At 34.9% G+C, this 24,288-nt stretch overlaps 1 protein-coding gene across 1 annotated transcript; it reads left to right on the top strand.

Annotated features, from left to right (window-relative positions):
* Nucleotides 1–1,207: 1,207 nt before the first annotated feature.
* Nucleotides 1,208–18,610, top strand: LOC131149451 (SMR domain-containing protein At5g58720). The gene is made up of 11 exons (XM_058099893.1): nucleotides 1,208–2,218; nucleotides 7,585–7,610; nucleotides 7,717–7,839; nucleotides 8,340–8,425; nucleotides 10,672–10,904; nucleotides 11,570–11,646; nucleotides 11,757–11,813; nucleotides 17,506–17,573; nucleotides 17,684–17,790; nucleotides 17,892–17,962; nucleotides 18,115–18,610. The coding sequence occupies exons 1-11, from the start codon at nucleotides 1,675–1,677 to the stop codon at nucleotides 18,235–18,237; spliced, it is 1,515 nt and encodes a 504-aa protein (XP_057955876.1). The 5' UTR covers nucleotides 1,208–1,674; the 3' UTR covers nucleotides 18,238–18,610.
* Nucleotides 18,611–24,288: the final 5,678 nt, after the last annotated feature.

Genomic DNA, 24,288 nt, shown 5'->3' with positions numbered 1-24,288 from the left:
TTATATTCCAAGTGTGGGCCTGAAGAGGGAGACTAGCCCTATTAAATGGTCTTGGATTAACTTTGACTCGGTTAGGAAAGTTAGGTGCACCACCCTAGTAAGGTGTAAGTTGAGGTCAATCTCGTTAATTGACCTGGTTGTAACCGGTATCACTCCACCAGTTAAGTGAACATTAGTGGAATTCCTCTTATTTGTGAACTTGAGGCGGGGACGTAGGCATAGTTGGTCGAACCCCGATAATATATTGTGTGTGTACTATTTATATTTCCGCACGTGTATGTTATATTGTGAATGTTGTGCATGATTTGATTTCCGCACGTCATATTTATCTGTGCATTTGGAATTGCATAAAAAGACCCTAAATTGTGAAATATTGCTAACATTTGGTTTGGTTTAGGAATAAGTTTTAAAATTTCAATCCATCCCTCCTCTTGGGAATACACCAAAATTAACAAGTTTATTTATTCACTCTTATGATGAACTACTTAAAATTTAATATAAAAAAACAAAAATTTGAATAAGCAAGAGATTTTTGTTTTTGTTATATATTTTTTTCTAGAAGTCAAGTGCATATTATTATTATTTTTTGAAACGGTGATATTCAAAACCTTTTGGATACTCGACTAATTCACTGAGATATTGGATTCGTCTATCTATCATTTTCTACTTAAACAATAAAATATTATCTCAAATAAAAAGTCATACACCTCGTGACTTAAATTTTGACCATTTAACTAAGAGAACTTTTTGTAATCTTCGGAGAGACAAGTCAAATACATATGATGATAAGTAGGCATGATCTCTACTATTAGAAAAGAAGTTTCTTTTTTTTTTAGTTGATTTTTAATAATTTCAAAATAGCCTTGTAAATACTTATTAACATATTTAAAAAAAAAATTCATGTAATTGCGGATAAATGTTTCAAGAATACCCTATAATTATTCATTTAAAATTTAAAAATATCTCATACTGCATCACCCAAAAGGTGTAGAACACTGTACTTCTAAAAAGTAAGAATGCTACAAAATTTAACATGATAAATAGGAAATAATTGTTAAAAAAAAGTAAAAAATATTTTTAAAAGAAATAAAAAGGCGGATCCATAATTATCATAAGTTAATGAAATATTTAATGAAACCTGAAATGATATAATTGGTCAATTACTTTTTGCTAGAAACTTAAAAGGTGGACGGTGGCCACGCGTCTCGTTGACATTCGCAAACAGCGAAGATACGTTATTTTTGGGGCCTTTTGAGGGAATGGTCTCCTACAATTTAATTTCCCAAATCAACCCGAAGCTGCCTCTTCAAATTAGGGTTTCAAGCGGGCCGAGAGAACAGTCATAGGCTTTGAATCTCCGAATTCCTGAATCTATCTCGGTCCGTCTCAATTCTAGGATTTTTGTCAGTCGCGATTTTACTGAGCGCTGTACTTTGGCTTAATTGATTGTGATTTTCATCAATTTGCGTGTTGTTCTATGAATTTTCCGAATCTTAATTGGGAAAAAAGTTAATTATTTGCATCCTGAGTTAAGGTTTTGTCCATCGCGATCCCCTGAAGCCAGCGTTTTCGCTTGATGAAATGTGAATTTGATCAATTCGCTTCTTGTTATGTGCTCCGATGTCTCTCATGCGAGGAATTTCTGATATAACAGAGCTCCATTGACGAAGCAAAATGAAATCTACGAAGAAGAAGAAGAAACGGTCACGAGCTCCGAATCCAGTGTGTAAAAAAGTTCCCGTCGGCGAAGAAGATGAGGAAAGCAGAGCTCTTAATGCATTGATGGAGGCGTTCTCCTCAGCTTCTCTTGAAGAAGCTGTTTTGGCCTACAGAGAGGCGAAGGGAGATGCGAACAAAGCTGCTGAGATTTTAGGAGGCTTCGTGGATAACGCAGAAGATCCCATGATGATCTCGAGTTCAAGCGGAAGTTCGAGTTCGTGTTCTGGAATGAGTGCAGTAGAGGGCATTAGCAGGTCCAATTTTGGGGAGGATGAGGTTCAGATGAAGGGTGGTGTTGTGGGGAGGAAGCCGAAGAGGGTAGTTGCTGCAACAGGGATAGTTTCCTCATTTTTGGGGAAAGATTATGTGAGAAGGGATCGGCTGAAGCAGAAGGGGCATAATAATGAACCTGTAAACAAAGAAGATATAGAGCAGTTTTTGTGTTCAATGCTCGGGAATGAGTTTGAGCTGACCTTAGCTGTTGTTAGAGATGTGCTATGTGAGTTCATATTTTGTTTTCAGTTATATATTTTTCAAGGGCTGATTTGCTGAATAATTAATTTGTTTGTTGAGTTTATATAGCATGCAGCTGAACTTTTTGGTTAGTACATAATATCTTAATGGGACAGTTGTAGTTGCCAGTGCTAGATCTTGACCTGTCTTAAGAATTGGAGTTTTCATTGTAAACTTGTAAGCTTAGATTGCTGTGTTACCAGCTGATTTTTTTATCCAATATAAATAAATTTTATTTATTTTTTGAATGAGGTTAGCGGGACTCCCAGTGACTATTTTTACAGGGGAATGTGGACAATGTCAATCTACATTTACTCTTATACTTGTGAAGTGCCATGTTCTCGGATACAAAATGGGGAAATCTTTCCTCATCCACTGATGTTTTTGAAAATATGTTCTTATTCAGGTTTTGGGTACACAAGTATAATGATTAAATATGGGCCTTGTACTGTTTTCCGAGCAACTCTGTTTAATATGCATTCATTTTATTCTAGTATAAGGTAGAAGAAAATTTGTATATATTGAACATAGTGTATAGTTTTAGTCCCACATCGGAATGTTAGGATAACCTCATTCTCTTGTATAGCTATATATACATCTCAAAGTTGTAAGCTAATTACACCAAGTGATATTCACTTCCTCTTGTATAGTTCTCTCTCTTTTACTTTCTTCTTGCCAAAAAAATTCGTATTACATTATAATAAGTAAAATATAAACATCATCTCAGAAGAAAGTAAAAGAGAGAGAACTATACAAGAGGAAGTAAATATCACTTGGTGTACTTAGCTTACAACTTTGAGATGTATATATAGCTATGCAAGAGAGTGAGGTTATCTTAATATTCCGATGTGGGACTAAAAACTATACACTATGTCCAATAGTATATACCGTTTAGGAGTGTGATTTGTTCTAATTTTTAGATATGAGAGTAAAATGAATTTGATGCCAACATTAGGTAGCTTTGGTTGTGCATACCCAATTCATTTACACAAATAGATAGTGTTCACAGGTTTCCAAAAAAAGGATGCACGTGCTATATCTGGAATTGGATCAATGCATTTTTCGCATGACCCATAAAATCCCAAAGTGTTGATGGATGTCACCTCAAATCCCTTGCTCAGTGAAGGAGGTGATCAACAAATTCAGCATCATGCTCTATTCATTAAAATTTTTATTTTGTTTATTGGAATTGTAACAATGAAATTTCACTTATTATTATTATTATTATTATTATTTTGAAATTAGATGCTGAGGCCCTGTTCACTTGCGGAAACAGTTTATTTTCCATTTCCATTTTTTTAAAAATAATTACAAAAAATCCACCTTGTTTTCCAGCTTTCAAATTTGTATAAAAAATTAGAAACCATCTTTTTATTGTTTTCTGGATCCTGTACATAAATCTTGGAAAATTGGAAGACAAAGTGGATTTTTATAATTATTTAAAAATCCACAAACAGGCTCAAAACATTTTAAAAGTTTATATAAGTGATGTTTGTGTGTTAATAATTAATCTTTCTTTATTTTTGTTTATTTATTTATTTTTTTGAAAGAGTGTGGGGAGGGCTGAGGGGTTGGGCGAGCTAGTGGGTTATTTTGTGTTAGGCAAGTGAAAACTGCAAATTCATTGAAGAGAAACACATGAAGATATTGGCTTAGTAAGTTGCAGAACAAGAGAATTGAGTACAAGATGGAGAATGATGCACCATTTTTTAAGGCCTTGATCCATCATGTTAGTTAGGGGTGGCAAAATGGGCTTACAGGTTGGGTTTGAGTGGTCCATAAACGGATGAGGGTTAAATAGGTTTGGGTTCAGGTTGACCTGTTTATTAATGGATAAATAACCTATAAACCCAAACCTGCCCGTTTAATAAACGGGTCATAAACAGGTACTTGTTAAGCATCCATTTAAAATTATAATTTATTTATTTTTAATTTTTTTTTCTAACATTTCACCAAAATTGACTTTATTTTTTTAATAAAAAAAGCAACATTCATTTAGTCATTTATTTTATTTATAATATCTTACAAAAAAATTAAAATTCAAAAAACATTACATATTTCTAATTTTGTTTTGAAAAAATATGATTTAAAATTTAAAAACAACACCAATATAAATATAATCTATCACTTGTATTGTGTATCATTTTACTCTTCAGATTTTTAACAAATATAGTTATATAATTTGTAACTATAAAATATTATTTATTTAGAAGCCCAAAAGCAAAAAAAAAACTTATAAAATATATATATTTTTTAATGTAAGCGGGTGACCCTACGGTACCCAACCAAACCCGTTTGACTTGTTTATTAAACTGGTTGGGTTCTGGTTGATCTGTTTATAAACGGGTCGTCTCCTCTCAAACCCAAATCCAGTCTAAACGGGTAGGCGAACAAGTCACTCATTGGGTCTTGACCCCTTTTGCCACTCCTAATGTTAGTTAGCATTGTGTACGTTGCCTTTTGTTATTACCTAATCCTAGTTATTACTTAAACCTAGTTATTACTTAATAGGAGGTGAAGGAAGAGGCTCTGGAGTAAAGAATGCTGCTAGCATTGATCCTTGAATGTGTTTTGATTTCTAGAATGTTAAAGTTTTGGGTGTCTTATGGCTAATTGGACACTTAGGTCTTGAATAATATTTCTTGCACTTCGATTCCTCTACATAAGGATGTAAGTCTGGCATCAAGCGGACTAATATAAGATTTCTTGAATGCTAGTGGTAATTTATTATAGTATAGTATGAATGTTGGAAATCAAGAAACATGGTTTATAATTTCAATTGAACCAATATGGAATACTGTTATGGCTTACTCTCCGCACAAAAAGGATGAAAGAAGCTAAGATAGAAAGCATTCTTCAGCACATAGAGGTAGCATGAAGTGTGGAGAAGATTAGTCTAGTATAAGAAGCTTTGGTCCTCATTAGAGAAACTGATGGGTATTGATCACATAACAAGGGGTGATCTGGTTCAAGTTGAAGGAGTTGCGAAGATAAGAGTGAGGCTTAGAATTTTATTGTTTAACTACAATAATATTTCTTGAATGCTCTTGGTAATTTATGATAGTATGGTATTAATGATGTGAATCAAGAAACGTGAAGCCTATAAATTCAATTGAACCAAGATGGAATACTATTATAGCTTAGTCTTAACACAAAAAAATGGAAGAAGCAAAGAAAGAAAGCATTCTTCAAAACGTAGAGGTAGCATCAAATGTGGACATGATGAGAGAGTTTTGTACAGGAAGCTTTGGTCCTCATTGAAGAAACTGTTGGGAATTATCACATGGCAAGAGGTGATCTGGTTCGAGTTGAAGGGGTTGCAAGATAAGAGTGAGGCGTGGAAATTTGTTTTTTAATGTTTTGAGAAAAGATATAATGCTCTATTTTTTGATAGGGGCATGACTTTTGGAAGCTGATTGTGTAAGAATCGTGTACATGTTCAGACTAGATAGCAGATTCATGATTTCTTTAATTTCTGAAAGAATCTAGTTTTATTGCAAGATTGTGATGATATTTGGATGGGAGCATTCAATCCAATGGTTGGTAAGGCTGGCCTTATATCAGGCCTATGATGACTACTTCATTAAATAATATGTTAAAATTTGTGAAAATTTGACAGTAGAATGCTACAAAGTACAAGTCTTAGATTTTAATTTAGATGCATCGAGAAGATATTTAAATATTTAGTTATGTGATAAAGAGACCAGAGGGCATTGATAGCAACAAAAATTAATAAGGTAAACTTTCAAGTCTGTACTGGGTTTTCAACTTAACTAAATGTGCCTATTGTAGTGAAATAATGCTATGTTTGGATGAAGGGGTGTAATAAGGCTGTGGTTGCTTTGGCTGGAAAGGAATGCTAGAATCTTCAAAGATCAGAAGACCTCCAAAATCATATGAGTCTGGGGCCCCTTCCCCTCTATCATGTTATAGGGTTTCACCCCCACCCTCTTCTCATGAGTGATCATTCAACCTTTTAAATCTGCTAAGGCCTTGGATTGTACTCAGCCCCCATTCAAACTGTTTAAAAGGGCATAGAGTTGCTCTAAAGAAAGGTCCTGTCGTAGAGAAACGGGGATTATCAAGGCACAAGCTCCCCATCCCAACCAATCCTTGCTTTGGGAGAGAGTTAATTTCTTTGCTTTGTTTTTGTCTGCATCTGGGGTCCTTTGGGGGGTCAGCAAAGGCAGCTTTGATGTGATTTTTCTTTTTAGTTGGCATGGTTTCTACTCTCTTTCTTGCATTCTTCCTGAGAGGATTTCTTATCCTCCTTCCATTGTAATTATTTATTCTCATTAATAGATTTATTTTGTTACCGAAAAGAAAATCTCTATTCCAGCTCTGTTGTTTTCAGAGGATTGTGAAACATGATGATAAGCATAGTTGCCTGGTTCTGTGATCATGTGAAAATCAATTGCATGAATCAACCAAAGATGTGCTTTTTCATCAGATCAATGCATAAGCCACAGTATGAAATTAAATGATAGAGGAGGATCTGGAGTTAATAATATGCATGGATGGGCTATTTATCATTTTACTTGAATTAGAGAAAAAATGTTTAAAAAGCAACCATTTGATTCAAAGATCAAATGAAACCCCACCTCCCGCGCCCCCACCCCAAAAAAAAAATAAAAATAAAGTATGGCTGAAGGCCCAGATGTACTAATAAATATAAGCCCATATAATGAAATTCAAGAAGAGTGAAGATCTGCCTATTGACACATTATTCGGTTTGTGCAGTTGTTCTAGTGAGAACATGAAGGCTGTGTTTAGTAATGTATGCATGCAAAAAAAAAAAAAAAAAAAGATTAACTTCAGTTGGTGCAAAAAAAAAAAATTGGCTACTGTTATTGATGTGGTAAGTGGGTTGCACGTGCGTGAAGCAGACCAGCCGTAAGAAGTGATGATATCTGAGATATAGGGTTGAAGGGACAGAGTATGGCTGAAAAGGCCTGGATGTTACTGAAGGAATTATGGAATGACGGAAAATGTTTTCTGCTGATATTTCAGCCCCGTTTTATTTGTTTGTTTCCCCTGAAAATCATTTTTTACTTAAAATAGATTGCATTTCGTTAGGTTTGTATTTATGGTTCATTTTGTTTTTATTGGTTTCTTTTGGATCTTTAAGGTTTTTGTTTATTTTAGAATAGATGCAAATGGTAATGATTTTTTTTGTCATGGATAAACATGTTATCTCTGACTGTTGATTTCATATCATTTCACTATTTTTCTTTAAAGACATTCACTTCTTACCTATCACATGCCTATTCATTATTTTGATCAAGTGTGTCGCATTGTGGATATGATGAGTGCCGACAGCCTATTCAATGACCTGAAATTTTGTCTTTGCAGGCCATTGTGGATATGATGCTGAGAAGGTATATTAACTATTTGAAGTTGTCAGAATTGGATGGTTTGTTTTTATGTACCATATAATTCAGTTGTTTAGCTTGAAATTGTGTTGATATACTCATGCTGTTCCAGGCCTTGGATGCATTGCTTAAATTGTGTGCTCCGCCGTACGGGTTATCCAAGAATGACAGATGTTGTAACCATGGTGCTAACAATAAAGAAGACACAAGATTCCTTTTTGAATGCAGTCAGAATGTAAGTTATCTTTTGTTATTTGATTTTTTATTTCTGCTGGCTTGGTGATTCCTTCCATTTAGTTCAATAACTTGTTTATACTAATGTAAGTTGTCTAGAAAGTCCGGCTTTGGCTCCCTTTGTAAGCTCCTTGTATTTTTGTATGTTGTTGTTGGTAAATATGGAAAAAGACTTGACCAAAGGAGTTTAAGGAGAATCACATTTCCCATACTCCGTCAGGCCTTTTATAATATACTATTACACTTTTGTCACGTTGTGGCCCTTGTAAATCCTCCCATAGTTAGACTTTCATGCATTCTTCATTTCGCAAAAGTTCATGCACATTGTTTTAGAATTAAAGTGACATGAGCATTGCGAACTCCGTCTCCTCAATTCTAGTTCAGAATGTTTTATGTAGCCATGATACAGTCTTCTCTGTTTGATTCTCCTAATTAACATTCTTTGCAAATATGAAGTTGATGATGTCCTAACTTCCAATGATTTTGACAATTTTGTCTCAGTTTCCAGATGGAGCATCTGATTCAACTTCTCTTTCATCTAAAAGTGAGATTCTGGATAGTGTGCACTCCATAGGCTATGGTTGCAGGTAACTTGGTCTCTCTCACTAATTTTTTTTTTTTTCTAGCCTTCTTGTTGCACTGAAATTGAGATCCAAGGAGAAAGTTGAGGTTTTGCAAGTGTGTCAGAACATCCTCTTCAGGATAGTGCTGGTGGGTGTGGGAACAAGAAACAGAAAGAGGGGGAGGGAGGGCAGGCAGGTGGCTATGTGTGCACATGAACAGGAGAGAAAGGGAGCCATATGGCTGCTTAGTCAAAAACCAAAATTCATTCACTATCTATAGGTTACTAAGTGTAGTCAAAAGGCCCTGAGAGTGGTGTTGCAAGGATCACAACAACTGTAGGGTGGTTAGTGATTTTGGTAGATTAGCTGGTTGCATGGTGATGCATTGGGCCTTTGCCTTTCTTTGCTCTTCCTTAAGTGGTTAATTGTGGTATTCTATTTTTATATCTGGTGACAGAGACGGTGAGTAGGCATATTGAGGTTGTATGAGAGCATATCGTATTACACTTGTTACTTCTATATTTCCTTGGGGGCATATCGTATTACACTTGTTACTTCTTCTCTTTCTAGTTTTCTTTTTCATTTTATGTTTTTCTTTAGAATGCTCATTAATAAGGCATGGGGAATATAGAAAATTATATGTAAATCTTTATGATCGTGTATTCTGAATAGGAATACAGATCATCTGGTCAGCTGGGAGATTGTTAGTAGGCTCTAAAGCACATGGGTTTAGGTTCTTGATATTTTGGTGTTTAAGAGCATTCCTTATTTCCTTGGTAGGTAATGGTTGTGGAGATTCCTTTTGGAACTGAATTCTCTATGCCAGAGGTTATTGGAGTAAGTATGGTCTTCCAACTGAATGGGTGGGAATTCAGGAGGAGCTATCTATGCTTCACATGCAAGCAATTGGAATTCATTTATTAGGCTCATTTATTTTTTCCTCTTCTTATATATTAGGGTTGGTTCCATATGTTTTTTGGGAGGATATTTGGATTGGAATTTTCCTTTGTTTGTTTCCTTCCTTCAGCTTCACATACTTTCTAACCTTCACGGGGCTTCTATTTCTTCATTCTATTTTCATTAGGGGCTCTCCACCTCCTGGGATTTTTGTACTCATAGGAATCTTCCAAATTTTAAATTCACCCAACTGTATTTTTACTTGACTACAGCACCCTAATTCATAGGAAAGATTTGAACACAAGAAAATTACAAATAAATTCCAAAGACACATTTATTTACAAAGAAAACCCACATACACATGAAGGCAACTAATAATTGAATTAATCACATACATGTTAAGGACCCAACTAGCCATTAATCCTATTCATTGGAATCAGCCTTCAAATAGGGTCAAAATGATCCATCCAATGCCTGGTGTCCCATCCAATACGGTCTCTTTCTTTCACTCTAATGGATTTATTTGGCAGGCAGAAGTTCTATAAAAGTTGAGGATTGTAAAATTAATATAATGATTTGCTGCAGGCAAAAGGCCTAGTTGGGAATTTGGCTGAGATATGCGTGTAAAATGTAAGTCATCACAGGAGAATAGTGCCCACCTTTTTCTTCATTGTGAAGTTGCTAGGTCATTAAGAGTAATCTGGTTCGTGGTTTTGGTGAGGTTTGGGTTTGTCCAGCTAATGTGGTTTTGGGTAGCATTCATTAGAAAAAATAGTTCTGTGGCGTTCTTTGGATGAGATATAATGGAAGAAGTAAGATTATTTGTTGGGATAATGCTTCATTTTCTTTAGGAAAAGTTGTGTTCCTAGCATCACCTTGGGCTTTTATTTTGGTGTTCTTTTCCCTGCAGTTACCGACAATAAGTTGAAATTATAAGGCACGATGCAGGGGATGAATTAATTGAACTTCAGATATGAGCTTGTGCTTCTTTGTGCCACCAGGTGTTCCCGTTGGGCCTAGTGCTGGTGCATTCTTTACAGCGTTAACTTCAGTAGCATGCCAAAGTTATGCATGTGTGGTATTTACTTTTTTATTTAGATATTTATTTTAGATGATATCTGCTGCACATATTGCTTTCTTTGAATTTATTTCTTATGTTTCTGGATTGTTTTCATGGACACACACACACACACATATTATAGCTCCTAGAAACACAGTGTACATATTTTTTTCATTAATATTCAAGTTACATGGATCAATTTTAAATCTTAGTTTCTTCTTTTATGGGAGATTGTACTATCTGGAACATGATCGTTAAAATTTATTCCCCTTTTTTCTTATTATTACTATTTGTAAAATTTTGATTGTTTCAGAAATTATTCAGAGGTTCTTTCTAGTTCAAAAGCAAGCTGTCCAGCTAGTGAAAGAAGTAGCAAGTCAGATCTTTCTGAGACAGTGCTGCAATCTTTATTTAATATCCCCAAGAGTTCTGAACATGAACCGAACACCATGAATTGGAGGAACGCAGTGAAGAAAATGGAGTCACTGGGACATGGAATTAATTATTTTCCTCCTGCCATTACAGAATCATGGCAGCATACCTATGGTATCTCACACTTGATCATAATATTCTCTGCCACTTCACAATTGAGCATTTTAGCAGCAGTATGAGCTAACTGCAACCCAATTTCGCGTATCTATTATTTATATATATATGTGTGTGTGTGTGTGTGTGTGTGTGAGGAAGAGTGACTTAGTTATTGTGGGGGGCAGTAGAAGGGGTAGGGGTATACCTAAAATAATTTGGGAGGAGATAGTGAGCAAAGATTTAATATCCTTGAATATATCAAAAGAAATGGTCCATGGTTGCATAAATTGGCGGAAAAGGATTCATATAGCCGGCCCCACTTAGTGGGACTAAGGCTTGGTTTTTTTGTTGTTATATATATGCAGTTGGTTTTTTCATCTTAAATTTGATCCTGCATTTAATCAGAAGTTACCTTACAATTGCAGAAGCAAAATTTGGCTTCTTTTCCATTTTAATAATATAGTTGGCTGTTTATCTAACATATTTTTGTCATACCCATTTTGTGTTTCTTGGGTTGGATCTCAGCACATAGATCAATTAACTGATTGACTCTTTAATTCTTCCGTATATTTATGTTTAGTGAATGATTTATTTTATTAGATCATATATATATATATAGGTGTTTTTTTTCAATGAAGCTTTAGATCATGTGTACTTACTATTAGTTTTGCTTGGATTTGTAGCTAAAGGAGATGAGTATCAAGTGTTTAGAAAAGATGCAAAGCAGCACTGGGATTCAATGAGATCATGCTATCAAAAAGTAATATACTTGTGTTGCTTTATTTGTGATTTGATGGCTTTGCTATACATTAGATGGAAGTCATTAATATTGGATATATGCATAATTGAAAAATGAACATTCTTGGACAGGCTGCAGCAGCATATTCAAATGGGGATTGCCAGGTTGCAGCTTATCTTTCTGAGCAGGTGTGTCTGTATTCATTCCAAACCGTATAAACATTCACCCAATCATGTATTTTGTATATATCGTGTTGTTATTGATTTTATTAGCTTGATGTTTTTTTAAACTGCATGCATGACGTGCGTAAATATCCAATTATGAGGTGAGCTAGCCACTTTGTTGAATAAATATGTTAGGTGATTTTTGATTGATTGATAATGTGTAGCAAATAAAGTATAATGTAAATGATCAATAAGAATCCAAGCTGTTTTCGTTGTGCGGCTTGTGCTAGTCATCTTTCTTTCATATGATCTCTCCTATTCTTTTTCTACATTAGTGTGCTAGCAATGGGCATATGAGGATAGAAATGAGAACTGACCCCAGTGCAGCTATACTAGTCTCGTTTTGTTTTTATGTTGTGATGTAGTTCACTGTTCACCTACTGATTGGCCCTGGGCTGCTTGTAGCAAATTTAATTTATGATAGTTGTGTCAAAGTATTGTGTGAATGGCCGGATAAATGGCCTTGAGTATGCGGGTTGATCAACAAGCATCAATTTGCTACTTAGGAAGCAATGTCAATGACGAGTGAGAGCCTTGGTGAAGATATCAACAATTTGTAATTTAGTGGAAATGTGTGGAAGAATGATAATACGAGCTTCAAATGCTTTACAAATAGAGTGACAATCGACTTCAATATACTTCATGCGCTCATGATAGACAGGACTGGCCATGATCTGGATAGCACTCGTATTATCGGCATGTAGAGGTGTAGGATCAGTCTCAGAAAAATCTAGCTCAGCAAGCAAACCTCAAAGCCAAATAATTTCAGAACAAGTAAGAGACATGGCCCGGTATTCAGATTCCGTTGATAACTTAGAAACTCAGTCTTGCTTCTTACTCTTCCAAGAGATCAATGTATCACCTAAGAACACACACCAACCAGGGATGGAGCGACGTGTATCTGCACAACCAGCACAATCAGCATCGCTATAAGCAGCAAGGCGAGTATAATTGCCTACAGGGAAGAATAAATCACAGGCAGAAGTGCCCTAAACATAGCGTATGATCCTACGGACAGCAGCCAAATGAAGATGATGAGGGGTCTGAAGAAACTGGCTGACTTGCTATACAGCAAAAGAAATGACTAGTCTAGTATTGGTGAGATAGACAAGCTACCCATCAACTTCCAGTATAAACTGGGATCAGCAAGTAAGTCACCCTCCTTTTTGCGAAGCTTGACATTTAATTCCATGGGAGTATCAACAAAAGTAGTCTTCTGAAGGCCAACTGTGGCCACCAAGTCACTAGCATACTTATGTTGATTTTGTGAAATACCTAAGGGACTACGATTCACCTCAAGACCAAGAAAATATGTGAGAGACCCAAGATCTTTCATATGAAAGGACTCTGAGAGATGATTCTTGAGCTGAGCAAGTAAAGCCAAATCGGAACTAGTAATCACAATATCATCAATATAAACCAAAAGAACAACAATACCCATGTCTGATTTCCGAAGAAACAATGAAGTGTCATACTTGCTCTGATTAAATGAAAATTGTAATAAAGTGGTGCGGAATTTATCAAACCAGGCCCTTGGAGCTTGTTTGAGACCATAAAGAGAACGATGAAGCTTACACACATGTGAAGTCGGAGAGGGAAACAAGCCCGAGGGTGGCTCCATATAAATACATTCTTTAAGATCCCCGTGAAAAGCATTCTTGACATCCATTTGATGTAGTGGCCAATCACTGGAAGCAGCAATAGCTAGAATCGTAGAAACAATAGTCATGTTAGCCACAGGAGCAAAGGTCTCTTCATAATTGACACCATATTCCTGATTATTCCCAAGTGCAACAAGGCGAGCTTTGTAACGATCCATACTTCCATCAGATCGGACCTTGACTGAGTAAACCCATTTACGACCCAGAGGAACAATGGTGGGAGGACAAGGCTCAATGTCCCAGGTGTGATTGGCCTCTTGAGTGGCAATTTCTTCTTGCATAGCTTGTCACCAACAATCATGCTAGTGGCAATTTCTTCTTGCATAGCTTGTCGCCAACAATCATGCTTGGCAGCATGTGAGTAGGATGTGGGAATATCTAAATGGACAATGTATAGTAGTAAGAGTTGAAACAGAATATCCAAAACTTGAAGAGGGAAACCCATACCTATCCGGGGCTATAGACACTCGAGAAGAGCGACATACCAAAGGCTTTGGAGGTGTTGCAACTGACTGAATCTAGAGTGTGGTAGGATCAGATATCGGATGAGCTACTGGAAGAGACTGTGGTGGGAGCGTTGCGTATACACAATACTTGGTTTAAAACGAGAACTGACCTGACGAGGATCCAAGAAATGCGCCTCAAAGGAGGTGAGAATCACAGTAGAAAAGGAGGGTATAGAGGACACATGAAAGAAATGTTGATTTTCAAAGAAATTAACATTCCTAGAAATGCGTGTACGATGTAATGTAGGATCATAGCAAACAAATCTATTTTGACACACATTATATCCCAAGAATGCACATTGAACGGATTGAGCAAATAATTTATGTCGCTCATGAGGAGGTAAATGAACAAAATATACACAACCAAAGGTACAGAGGTAATCGTAACTAGGTTGCTTAGCAAACAAGTGGAAATAGGGAGACTCCATGAGTAGGAATTGAGAAGGTAAACGATTAATCAATTAAGTAGCAGTTTTTAGAGCCTCAACCCAGAACAAGGATGGAATAGAGAATTTCAGCAAGAGAGTACGTGCCATATCTAAGAGAAGACGATTTTTCCGTTCGGCTACTCCATTCTATTGGGGAGTAGCAGGACATGAACGTTGATGAATAATACATTTAGAAGCCAAAAATGCCTGAAACTCAGTAGACACATATTCACCACCAGAATCTGTGCGTAATGTCTTAATAGAAGTAGATAATTGATTGTCTACATACGCTAAAAACTCAGTGAAAGTACGAAAACCTAAGATTTAGAGCGAAGAAAGTAGACCCAAGTAAATATGCTATGACCATTAATGAAAGTCACATAGTATTGAAATTTTTCATGTGAACTAACTGAGGAAGGTCCCCAAACATCACTATGGGTAAGATCAAAGCACTGAGAAGCTCTACTAGCATGCAAAGGGAAGGGAGGAGTTTTGCTTTTACCAAGTTTGCAAGAGGCACACTCAAGAGATAAAGAAGAACGTTCTTTATTACCAAGTAAACTAGAGTTCAATACATGAGATAAGATCTAAGTTTTGAGATAGCCTAAACGACGATGCCACACCATACTAAGAACTAAAACATTATTACAAGCAAAAGACTTAGTAGAAGAAACTAGAGAACGTGCTGGAATAGGCAAAAGTAATGGAAACAAGCTCCCCACTAGGTCCCTTCGCAATTAGCTCCCCCACTACCTGGTCTTGCGCAACACAACCATTACCAGAAAAATTAACAACACAATTGTTATCAACTAATTGACCAACAGAAATAAGATTCGTGGAAAGCTGAAGAGTAAGAAACACATCAATGAACTTAGAAGAGACATCTTCGACAGCAACTATTGGCAAAGAACTACCATTGGCAGTCTGGATAGCAGATTGACCAGCGTAGGGCTGAACATGACACAGGGTAGTGGGATTATTCACCATGTGATTAGAGGCACCCGAGTCCATATACCAGAGTTTAGTAGAATTGTTACCCTGGAGCCCCATTGCTGATAATGCCGAAATTAGCATCTGTTGCATCATTTCGGGGGTGCAGTAATTCGTTGTAGGAGGTGCAGGAACAAAGGAGTCACCTGAAGAAGAGCCAGGGGCCGCAAAAGTCACTATGGGGGGTGGGTTACACTAACAGAAATCTGTAATGCCTGGGCCTGACGATTCTAAGGGCGGATACAACAGTCTTTGAGAATGTAACCTTTCTTCTTGCAATAAGAGCAGAATTTCTTGGAACAATTAGTAGCGATATGCCGAAATTCTTTGCAGAAAAAACACTACAAGGTGCTTGAATGCGCAGGCAGTTCTCGTTGTTGAGCAGCATAAGCCACAAGGACAGACCCTGAAGTACCATGAGATTGTGCCAAAGTAACTTGAGCACTAAGCCGTTGTTCTTCGCGAAGTAACTCACCAAAACAAACATTAAGAGAAGGAACAAGAGAGCGATTCAGTAGAGAAGAGCGAACAAATTCATACTTGGGGCGGAGTTTCATAAGAAATTGATCACGACGACTAGTCTTGTGAAGACGTTGAATAATGAGAAGAGAGGCAATTGGAACATCCGCAGTAACTGGATCAGAATATTCGTTCCAAAGAGTCAGAAACTCAGAATAATAGTCTTGGATGGAACGATTGTCATTTTGAAACATGGCAATCGCATGCTCTAACTGAAAATGACTGGCTTTGTTATCTTGACGATATACTGTTTTTAAATAAGTCCACATGGATTGAGCGATGCGATAAGGTCGCAAGTTGGGGACAAAGCCAAGAAGTCAAGACATAATCCGAGGATCAAGCACAGCCAATGAAGGACAAGCCGCTGAATCCTTGGCACCAAGCACAACCCATAAAAGTACAAGCCGCTGATGCCTTGGATTTATCAAGATTGGGTGCACAATCCGTGCCATCAATATGACCTTAGGAAAAGTTCAAATTGAAAAGCTCACGTAGAATAATTGTTGTACGTAAACTTGGCACACAGGTGCGGAGTCCATGCTAAATAAAGGAGAAAATCGAGAAGCCCAAAAAAATAGACTGTGCCGAAAGAAAAAGACCACCAGAAAATCGAGAAGCCCAAAAAGTAAACAATGCAGGTACAAAGAAAACCAAGAACAATCTGCCTGCGCTAAAAAATAAATCTTGAACAAAAAAAAAAAACTTGCTGTGCCGAGAATCACAAGGACAGAGAAGCACCAGAGTTAGCAACAGAGAACCGAGACCAACCTTCCTGCAATTAAAAAAAATAAATCTTGGACCAAGAAACCTGCTGTGCCGAGAATCACAAGGACAGAAACCTGCTATTCCGAGACAGAGAAGTACCAGAAACAGCAACAGAAAGCTGGTGCCTGCTTGCCGAGAATCACAAACAGCAAGAGAAAGCTGTTGCCTGCACTAAAATAAATGGCAAACCAGAAAACCTGCTGTGCCGACAGCCACTCAGCCACAGAAGTACTGAAAGAACAGAGAACAAAAAAAATTCCAGAAGAGAAACAAACCACAACAGCCACAAAACCGAGAAGACAAAAAAAATTCATAGGGAAAAAAAAAACTTAGCAGCCGGCTGGCTCTGATACCATGTCAAAGTATTGTGTGAATGGCCGGATGAATGGCCTTAAGTTCTGTATATTATATATAGACTTTACAAGAATGCTATACATGGAAAGTAAATAAGGTCTAACACGATTCTAGCCCTATACATGTAAACTATAATCTGTCAAGCCCTATACATGTAAACTAAATATATGCTAACTGTACAAAATAATGAATTGAAAAATAAGGAAATAATTGTGGGCTGAAGTAAGGAAAAAAATTTTTTGCTTTGCTGTTTGCTGTTCTGTTGACAAGTTGAGCTTGGGCTTGGACATGAGGTTTTGTTCTATTACAGGCAGAAGGCAACTTTTTTTTTTAGATTAACCGAATACCTTTGTATAGTTGTGTTGCATTTAGTTAGTAACAGGAAGTATCTGAATGAACTGTTGACTAAATATCTTACGATGCATCCATCTAGGGGAAATTCCACAATAAGATGGCTCGGGAGGCAGATGAAAAGGCAAGCCGAGAGATATTTATGGCTAGGTCAGGTCATTGCATAGTGAATAATTTGAATGAAAATGTGTATTTTCTTCTTTCTTGTTTCATCCATGTAGCATTTCTAGATGAACTAAGCTGTCACCTGTAATCTGCAGAAACAAGGGCATAGAAAATGTGATCACAATTGATATGCACGGGCAACACATCAAACAAGCAATAAGGCTTTTGAAAGTTCACCTTCTGTTTGGAACATATGTACCCTGTAAGAATATGGACTGCTGATTCTTGTATTTTCCTTTGTACTCTTTAGACCACATAAACTTACATTTTCCACTGCATTAATTTGTTTTTCGTCTGTTCTAGCTGTTCAGTGCCTCAGGGTCATTACAGGATGTGGGACACATGGTGTTGGGAAGTCAAAAGTGAAACAATCAGTATGGGTTTTGATCATTTTTTATCATTCCTCAACCATATACTTGATACACATTATGAAAAATTAGTAATAAAAAGGTTTTGGGTTGATTTGTGGGGAGAGTCATACTTTGTTGCTTTCTATGTCGATTCATCTTGTTAATCGCTAATGCAGGTCATTGACCTTCTGCAAAAGGAAGGCATTGAATGGAGGGAAGAGAACCCAGGTTCACTGCTAATTAAGCTTGATGGTCAGAGAGAGTTAAGCTTCCTTGATTCCGAGGATGATAGTGAATAGTTGGGATTTGGCATGGTTGCTGATTCAGATCTAATAATGATTAGCTACCCATTGCCAAAGACCTCAAATGAGCAAAATCACCTCCTTTGATCCTTCTGGTCAAACCTCTTAGTCTTTAACAATGTTAGAGAGCAGTGTAGGGTTGAAGGTCAGATATTAATGTATTTATTTATGTCCAAGTCCTTCCCCAAGTAGGGCGTAGTCGAGGTCCACAGCATCAATAGGTTGTGGGCTGAAGAATTCCAGCCTTTGTACCATTTGTACCATATGTTAAGGGTTCAGGTTTTTTTTTTTATTATTATTATTATTGTTTGATAAGAGTTAACATTTTCTGACAATATATAAATAATAATTTATTTAAGAACATTGTTATGTACCTTCATAGACACCGACCAATAACATATTCAGACATTTTTCTGCTTGTTCAAGTCTTCCCATCATTTTTTTTGTTTTTCTAATCCTTTGGGTTAGTAGAAAGGCGCATTAATCGAATTTATAGATGAGAAGTTTTATTATGTATCATTCAATACTTGCATGAGACACATCATTGTTATTCAGTTAAATGGCAAATTTTGTCACTACAAATGTATACAATCCTTGACACATGCATAGACATGCATAAACAAAAATTTTATATATTAATCTTAACAATCAACTGTTAGGATATTTTATATATATATATATTACACACGTATACCCTTCAGTTTTAAGTTTGGATAAATGAGTAGTATTGTATTAGGTAGCTGACACCTAATGTAAAATGCTCGATCTTTTTTACTATATATCTAATTGCTCTTGTGCTAGCTGATGAAAATCGTGTAAATTAGTAAATAAAAAAAAATCGTGTAAAGTAGTAATTAAAAAAATTCATGTAATGGACTCCATTTAGTCAAACTTAGGGTTTGATTTTTTGTTATTTTAAAATGAGATTTGGTTAGATTTTGGAAATTTGAGTGGGAAAGGAAAGGTTGGTCATTTCCTTCTATGGGGTAGGACAGAGTTTTCAAAAACAAGTCAATCGTGAAGTGTACTTTTATCCCAAGGAATCCCATGAAGTGGTTTGGGTGAAGTAAAATCGATGAATTTTTTCTCGTTTTATCTTTTTTTTTAAAATATATTAAATAATACCTTTTTTGGGAAAACATTTCCCGAAATAACCCTAATGTAATCTCGCTATTTGGAGTAGCGAGATTTGCCACGTGTCATTCCAAAAAAAATATATTATTTAATATATTTTTTAAAATAATAATAAATCAGAAAATAAATCAGAAACTTTTTGGGTAATTAGCATTTATAAATCGGGAACGTTTTGGAAAACTTTCTATACCCCTCCTGCGATTGAAAAATTTATATATATAATAATTATTGGAAACCATTGACCGCGGATAAGGCAGTATTTATGACGATCCAAAATAAAATTTTTTTAAGAAAACACTTGCGTCTCTCCCCTTTTTATATTTATTATTTTTTACAGGAGATAATAAAAATTATTTTTACATTTAAAATTTTCTTATTTTAAGAAATAATAATAAAAAGTTATGAAGATTTATTCAAATTTTAAAATACAAAATCATTTATAAAATTATTATATACTATATACATACATATATATATATATATATATATATTACACTATTTTAAAATTTTCTAAAATATCCATATAATTATCTGTAATTCTTACCTTGTATGCATTGCTTTGGTTCTTTAATTTTTTTTAAAAAAAATCCCACAAATTGATAATTTAATTGAATTAAAATATCCCCTGATTTTTTTATTTCTTTATTTTTTATTACTCATAATTTTAATATGTATGGGTCTTTTGGAACATCTCAAGTGACGCCAAACCACCTAATTAATCTCAATAATTAGAATTTAAACTATGGTATCATTTTTATTTTTTTATATTCATTTTTGTACAGTGAAGAAGCAGAATCTGGTATTGAATAACTATTGAAATTACTACCCGTAGCTTTGCAGTGTTAATAATAAGTATTTTTCTTAATTGATATTGATATTAATAAAAAATCTTATATTGAATAAATATTAAAGTAATTTTTTTTGTTATGTCAATATATATATATATATATATATATATATTAATTTCAGGTACAATTAAAATTGGTAATTTAAATAAAGTTCAAAATTTCAATTTATTATGCAATAAATTCTTTTAATATATTTTAAAAAAATTGATAAATTGAGAAATAAATTATTCTGCATAATAAATTCTTCTGCGTAATAAATCGGGGAATAAATTCTTTTAATATTTTTTATTTCTTGATTTATCAATTTTTTTGAAAAATATATTAAATAATATTTTTTTTGTGGGAATGACATGTGCCAAATCTCACTACTCCAAGTAGCGAGATTACGTTAGGGTTATTCTAGAAAATATTTTCTCAAAAAAGCTATTATTTAATATATTAAAAAAGAGGATAAAACGGGAAAAAACCTCTAAAATTGATCCTCACTCTAGAGTATAGGCCTTCAAGCTGCTCAATAACGGCTTTTTTTTTTTTATTAATGGTAAAATTCAAAATTCAAAGACCCTATATTATTTTAACGAACATTTCTGAATTTATAATGCTTTTTCAATCTTGAATTTTTTGACAAACAGTCTCATTCTCATTCTCGTTAATTTATCATTGAGTATATTTTTTATGTTTTAAAATAATAGTTTTATAGTTATATAATATTTATTTAAACTTTAATTTTTGTTTAAAAAAATAAACTATTTTATTATAAATTTTCCTTTTACTTAAATGGTTTATTTTAGAATTCATGATTTTACTATTCGAATATTTGTTTTTATTTTTTAAAGGTTATATAAAATTTTTGTAATACACTATTTATGTGAAGTGTTTCAATTATATATGTGTTTATTCAGTGTCAAGTTTTATATATAAATTTTTAAAATTAATGAAATTGCAATTTTAATATTTTAACCATTCTCAACTATCATTTTGAATAGTTTACACTTTGATTGATTTTTAGTTTAGTTACAATATTTGGTCTCTCTAAACTTTGAAAGATCAGTTTGTTTTCATTTTTATAAGTTTGATCATAATCAACTTACACTCTTATAATTTGTTGATGGGTAGCTAACGATAAAGGTAATAATTAAAAAGAATAAACTTAATTTTGTTAAAAGTTGAAATTTGAATCTTAGATTTAAAATATATTTGGATAAAATATAATACAAATTTGTATTGAATTTTTCAATATGAATTAAAATTCAAAACCTGAATTTTTCAAATAGTATTTCACAACCTAAGATTTGTCTATGCAATCCCAAACGCGCAGATAAATATAAAGTGCGGAAATTAAGTCATGCGTAGCATTCACAGACTATTGAAAGTAACATACACGTGCAATAAATGAAAAACTGAAATATAAATTGCACACACGATATGTTATCAGGGTTCGGTCAATACTGTCTACGTCCCCGCCTCTAGCTCGCAAGCCCGAAGATTCCACTATGGCTTACTTAATGGGTGGAGCGGCACCGATTACAATCAGGTCAAATTTGTAGGGCTGATCTCAACCTTTACACACTCTTCTTGTGGGGCGGAGAAGGCTCTACTGATCCTTACGGGTTAGATTAACGCCCCCTCAGGCTACGCCTGAAATACAACAGATATTCAATACAAATTTTGTGTACAAAGATATGTGCTTCTAATACAAGCAGATTATGTACTAATACACACAACCAATAATCAATGCACGTCAAATGATAGAACTATAAGCTCAGTGCAGATATATGCAATAACACTCAATCTAATGTTAATAAGCAATCTAATGCAAGAGTGTATTACCAATCTATCTTTAAAACAATATGTAAATATATTTCAACCACAAGTAAGGTTTCAAAGATTTTCATTGAATATAATCAAAATATCTCTAAGATGATTTTTTCAAAATTCTAGTATAAGAGATATTTGAAATCAAGCTTGTTTGAAAAATATTCACAAAGCACAAGAACAGACCTTGAATACTTGCAATAATAATGTAAGATTCACAAGCTCTAGAGAGTATTCTCACTGAAGACTTATGAATTAAATTACAAGGGGACTCTCAAGCTCACTCTCAAAAAATCAATATCAAACAAATACAATGAGAGTGTGAGCCAATATAAATAATCTCAATAATACTCTTACCAAAGAATTTTAGCAAGTAGGATGAGTAATAGAAGGATTTATGGGTTGTATGTGATAAAATAAGGGTTTTGAAATTCAGAGAGTTTTGACTAATGATATTTGCTAATCCATTATTAATCTTTCCAAATGAACTGGTATTTATAGACATTCATAGAAATATAACCATTGAGGGACATAGGAGTCTTTTTGGAAAATATTAATGAAGGTTAGATAAAATTAACTTTGTTTTACTACAATTAAAAATTGACCAACTTGAGAGGTTCAGTTGACCATTTTTAAGGTTTGGTTGACCGGGTCACTCAGTTCAGTCGACCATGATGTTTTTGAACTGAGGTGTTGGTCGACCAGACATGAGGCAATTTTGGACCTTTGAGGTTTGGTCAACTAGACTAAGTTCAATTGACCGAATTTGGATGTTTAGTTGACCGAACCATTTTACAACTAGGAGTTTGGTCGACTAGGGCGTTGATGCTCATTTTAAGGACGGTCGACCAAATGGTCAAACCATTGACCCTGGGGAGGTTCGATCGACCGAAGGTCATAGTATGTTTTGGTTCGGTCAACCAAATGGTCAACTGTTGACCTAAAGAGGTTTGGTCAACTAAAAGTTTATGCGTGTTCAGGTTCGGTCAATCCAACACACTAAACTTGTGCAATTAAGTCCAGATATCTATTTAAAGTCACCCTTTCTCACATACTTCTTATTTCTAAGTTATAACGGACTTTTTATGTAATAATTTGGGATTTAAAGTCAGTCTATGGTCTTTGTGCTTTTTAATTAGTCCCAAAAATCAGGCGTCGGTCGACTAATGGGTGATCCCTAAGGTCCATTTATGGTCTTGATCTTATAGTCCCTACCATACATGATATGCGGATTATTACAGACCGATAGATAATTAATACATATCTGAATGATAAAAATATAATATAACTTGAAACACAAATCGATCTTCATGCGCTGCTCCTTTGCAACTCTATGGAATATGCCGGGGTATGCTCGTTTAGGTGTTCTTACAGCTTTCACATTACATCATCACTTGTGCTAACTAAAACTTAAACCTGCTTAAGTACTCAAAGCACACAGATGAGATACCGTGGTTTGTCATAATCAAAACAGGAATCTGACAAAAAAGTCAACATTAAGGGACAACAACAGACTTCGAAACCTAGGCATTATCACAATTCAGCCACTACATCATCAGAAGAGGCATCTCCCACTGTGTATACGCTATCTATTATTGCAAAGTAGTTGCAGGAGCTTCTTTCTACATCAAACCCTAATGTCTTATATATTTTTCTCTCCATAGGTTTGTCCTCCTCATCCACTTCAGGTATATCTCCGCCCACTTGGGTATTTGATTTAGATGCTACTCATCATATGTAAAAAAAAAAAAAAAAACTCTCTATTTACATCAATATCTTCTACGTTGGCACTTTCATTTGTTTTGGCTGTTAATGGTACCCCAATGTCATTGGTAGGTACTGGTTCCATATTTCATTTTGTTTGTGTCTTTCTGATGTTTATTATATTCCTCAACTTTCATTGAATTTGATTGCATATTAGTCAACTATATGATCTTGGATACTGTGTTTCCTTTACTCCAACCTCATGTTTTGTATAGGATCCACATTCCAAGAAGCTGATTGGGATAGGTCGTAAGAAGGGGGGATTGTATGTGTTAGAAGAACTTTGGGTCAAAGAATTTGCTAGTTCTAGTATTGATTTGTCTTCATTTTGTTTGAGTTCAAATTCTTTTAATTTTTAGTTATGGCATTCATGCCTTTAATATGTTTCTAGTTCTTGACTGAGATTTTTGACTTCCACATGAGTGATAGGAAATTTGTCTTCTCATGAACTGTTTGATTGTAGTGGTTGTAAGCTTGCAAAATTCTT

This window comes from Malania oleifera, chromosome 2 (assembly GCF_029873635.1).
Source record: "Malania oleifera isolate guangnan ecotype guangnan chromosome 2, ASM2987363v1, whole genome shotgun sequence".
Lineage (NCBI taxonomy): Eukaryota > Viridiplantae > Streptophyta > Magnoliopsida > Santalales > Ximeniaceae > Malania > Malania oleifera.
The sequence above is the reverse complement of the archived record's forward strand: the minus strand, read 5'-3'. Positions and strand labels throughout refer to the sequence as shown.

Bases quoted from the DNA above. Each gene is read 5' to 3' on its own strand.
- LOC131149451 (XM_058099893.1), top strand. From the start codon at position 1,675: ATGAAATCTACGAAGAAGAAGAAGAAACGGTCACGAGCTCCGAATCCA. The intron at 10,905-11,569 runs GTATCTCACACT...TTGGATTTGTAG, and splicing joins ATCATGGCAGCATACCTATG to CTAAAGGAGATGAGTATCAA. The intron at 17,791-17,891 runs GTAAGAATATGG...CGTCTGTTCTAG, and splicing joins GTTTGGAACATATGTACCCT to CTGTTCAGTGCCTCAGGGTC.